This window comes from Pecten maximus, unplaced genomic scaffold (genome assembly GCF_902652985.1).
Source record: "Pecten maximus unplaced genomic scaffold, xPecMax1.1, whole genome shotgun sequence".
NCBI lineage: Eukaryota > Metazoa > Mollusca > Bivalvia > Pectinida > Pectinidae > Pecten > Pecten maximus.
Genome location: NW_022979552.1, coordinates 170,573 through 173,058, shown reverse-complemented (window position 1 = coordinate 173,058; position 2,486 = coordinate 170,573). Strand labels below are relative to the sequence as shown.

General features: G+C 41.7%; 1 protein-coding gene across 1 annotated transcript; it reads left to right on the top strand.

Moving 5' to 3' along the window:
- Window positions 1-177: 177 nt before the first annotated feature.
- On the top strand, window positions 178-1,151 carry LOC117318906 (piggyBac transposable element-derived protein 4-like). The gene has a single exon (XM_033873840.1). The coding sequence runs from the start codon at window positions 184-186 to the stop codon at window positions 1,003-1,005; it is 822 nt and encodes a 273-aa protein (XP_033729731.1). The 5' UTR covers window positions 178-183; the 3' UTR covers window positions 1,006-1,151.
- Window positions 1,152-2,486: the final 1,335 nt, after the last annotated feature.

Genomic DNA, 2,486 nt, shown 5'->3' with positions numbered 1-2,486 from the left:
GTATTATATTCATACAGAGTTGTACTAAATGTGAATATCTGAAAAACTTCATAAAATATCCATAAAGGTTGAATTGTAATGCTGTCTCTTTCACAGCTCTAGTGGGAAGACCAAATTGATTGACATTCACAAGTTAGCCACTCCTAACAAATAATTTAAAAAAATCCCTATTAGTATTACATAATGACATTTTCTGTTGTGTTAATAACAAATTTGATTGTAGGAAGATACCATCATGCAGAAGGAGCTCTAGCCAGCAGAGTTGTAAAGAAATGCTTACAAGGGGCTGGTATTCAGGGTCAAGGCTACCATGTATACATGGATAACTTTTATACATCCCCTGACTTGCTCTCATCTCTTTTCAATGAGAAAACCTATGCCTGTGGTACGGTAAGGTCCAACCGCCGTGGTTTACCAAGGGATATCATGCAGAAAATGCCAGATGGTATTGTACAAAGGGGTGATATGGCCTTCAGGCAAAACGACCCACTTGTAGCTGTTGTGTGGAAAGACAAAAAATGTGTCACTGCACTCTCCACCATTCATGACGAAACTGCCACAGAGGTGCAACGGATTATCAAGCAAGAAGATGGTACCTTTGCCAGGGAAAATGTACCTTGCCCAAAACTGATTGCAGACTACACTTCTCATATGGGTGGTGTAGACAAGGCGGATCAATACCTTCAGTATTATTCATTTAACCACAAAACAAGGAAATGGACAGTGAAGGTGTTCTTTCGTCTGCTGGAGATAATGAAGCTGAATGCTTATCAGCTGTTTCTTCAAAGTCCTCACCACCTTCCCGGACAAGGAAAGCAGCAGCTCTCATTCCTGCAGTTCACCCAAAGCATCATAAAGGGACTGGTGGGTGGATTCACCTCTGGTGCCAGGAAAGGAAGACCATCTCTGCTGCTCTTGGCTGATCGCCTTACACAGCGCCATCTACCTGGGACACTACCATCTCGGTCATGGTGTCATGTTTGTTATATGCGTTGCAAGAGTTGACAGCAGGATAAGGCTAGTCAAACAAAATTTGGTTGCACAGACTGCAGAAAACATCTTTGCCTCCCCACATGCTTCTCTGTGTACCATTCACAAGCGAAATATTTTTAGGAATGATAGCCCTGAAAACTGTCTTGTGGAACATTTGATATTTCTAATTTTTACAACATGATTGTGTTTATCTCTTCATGCCAAACAATGCTATATATGGTTATAGGGTGGGGATCTCAATGGTTTCAAAGATATAACAAAAGAACTAAGTCCCTAGAGGTGGGGAAAGACCCCAGTGCCACTTTTTAACAATGTGGTTGTGTTTATCACTTGATGGCCAACAATGTTATGTATGGTTATGGGATGGGGATCTCAACAGTTTTAAACATATAACAAAGAAACAGAGTCCCTAGGGGTGGGGAGAGACCCCTGGACACCTTTTTAACAATGCGGTTGTGTTTATCACTTAATGGCTAACAATGCTATACATGGTCATGGGATGGGGATCTGAACAGTTTCTAAAATACATGAGGTCGTTTTTAGCAATACAGCCAAATTGCTCCCTTTTGTCCAACCACTCAGGCCACTTGAAGGGTCAGCCCTATCATTTGTATAGATTTGAATCCCAGCCACATAGGGATGTTACCACGGAAATATCAATGTCATGCATTGCTTAGTACAAGAGAAAAAGTCATTTTAAATATCAATATTGCCAAATGGACCTCTTTTGGCATTTCCCCTCAGGCCTCGGGGAGTCAGTCCCATCATTTGTACAATTTTGAATCTGCACTCAACAGTGATGCTACCAAGCAAATATAAGCAATATTCATTTCTCCGTTTCAGAGAAGTGGCTTATATCAATCTAGTCATATTGAAAACTTTTGGCCCTGCCCCTCAGTCCCCGGGGTGGTCAGTCCAACTATTTGTACAATTTTTAATCCCCATTTCACAGTGATGCTACCAGGCAAAAATGACCAATATCAACTGATTGGTTTCAGAAGTCGTTTATATCAATAGAAAAATTAACCCCTTTTGATCCTGCCCATCTGGCCCCAGGGGGTTAGGTCCCCACATTCCTCGGTTTCAGAAAAGAAGTCATTTATATCAATATAATCAAATTGACCCCTTTTGGCCCCGTCCTAGAGGCCCCCTGGGAGTCAGCCCCATCATTTGTACGATTTTGAGTCCCTTACTTAATATGTTCAAATTTCGATCGGAGGTTATGAACATGAAATCAAATAAGTCAATTGTTGACGGATGGACGGACGGACGGGCGTACGACGGACGCCACCGTATGGCATAAGCTCACCTTGGTCCTTCTGACCATGTGAGCTAATAAACTGGCGATAAAGTACATTATAACATTGTAACAAAGGCTGACAACATAAGATGATTACCTGGTGTTGTATTAGATCCAAAACCGAGTCTTTGAGTTAGGTATACATGCTTTGGCTCCTCTCTATCTGTGAAGACATCTAAGCACTTCTCACCAG

What these genes read in the sequence shown, in the direction of transcription:
- LOC117318906 (XM_033873840.1), top strand. Translation starts at nt 184, where the DNA reads ATGACATTTTCTGTTGTGTTAATAACAAATTTGATTGTAGGAAGATAC.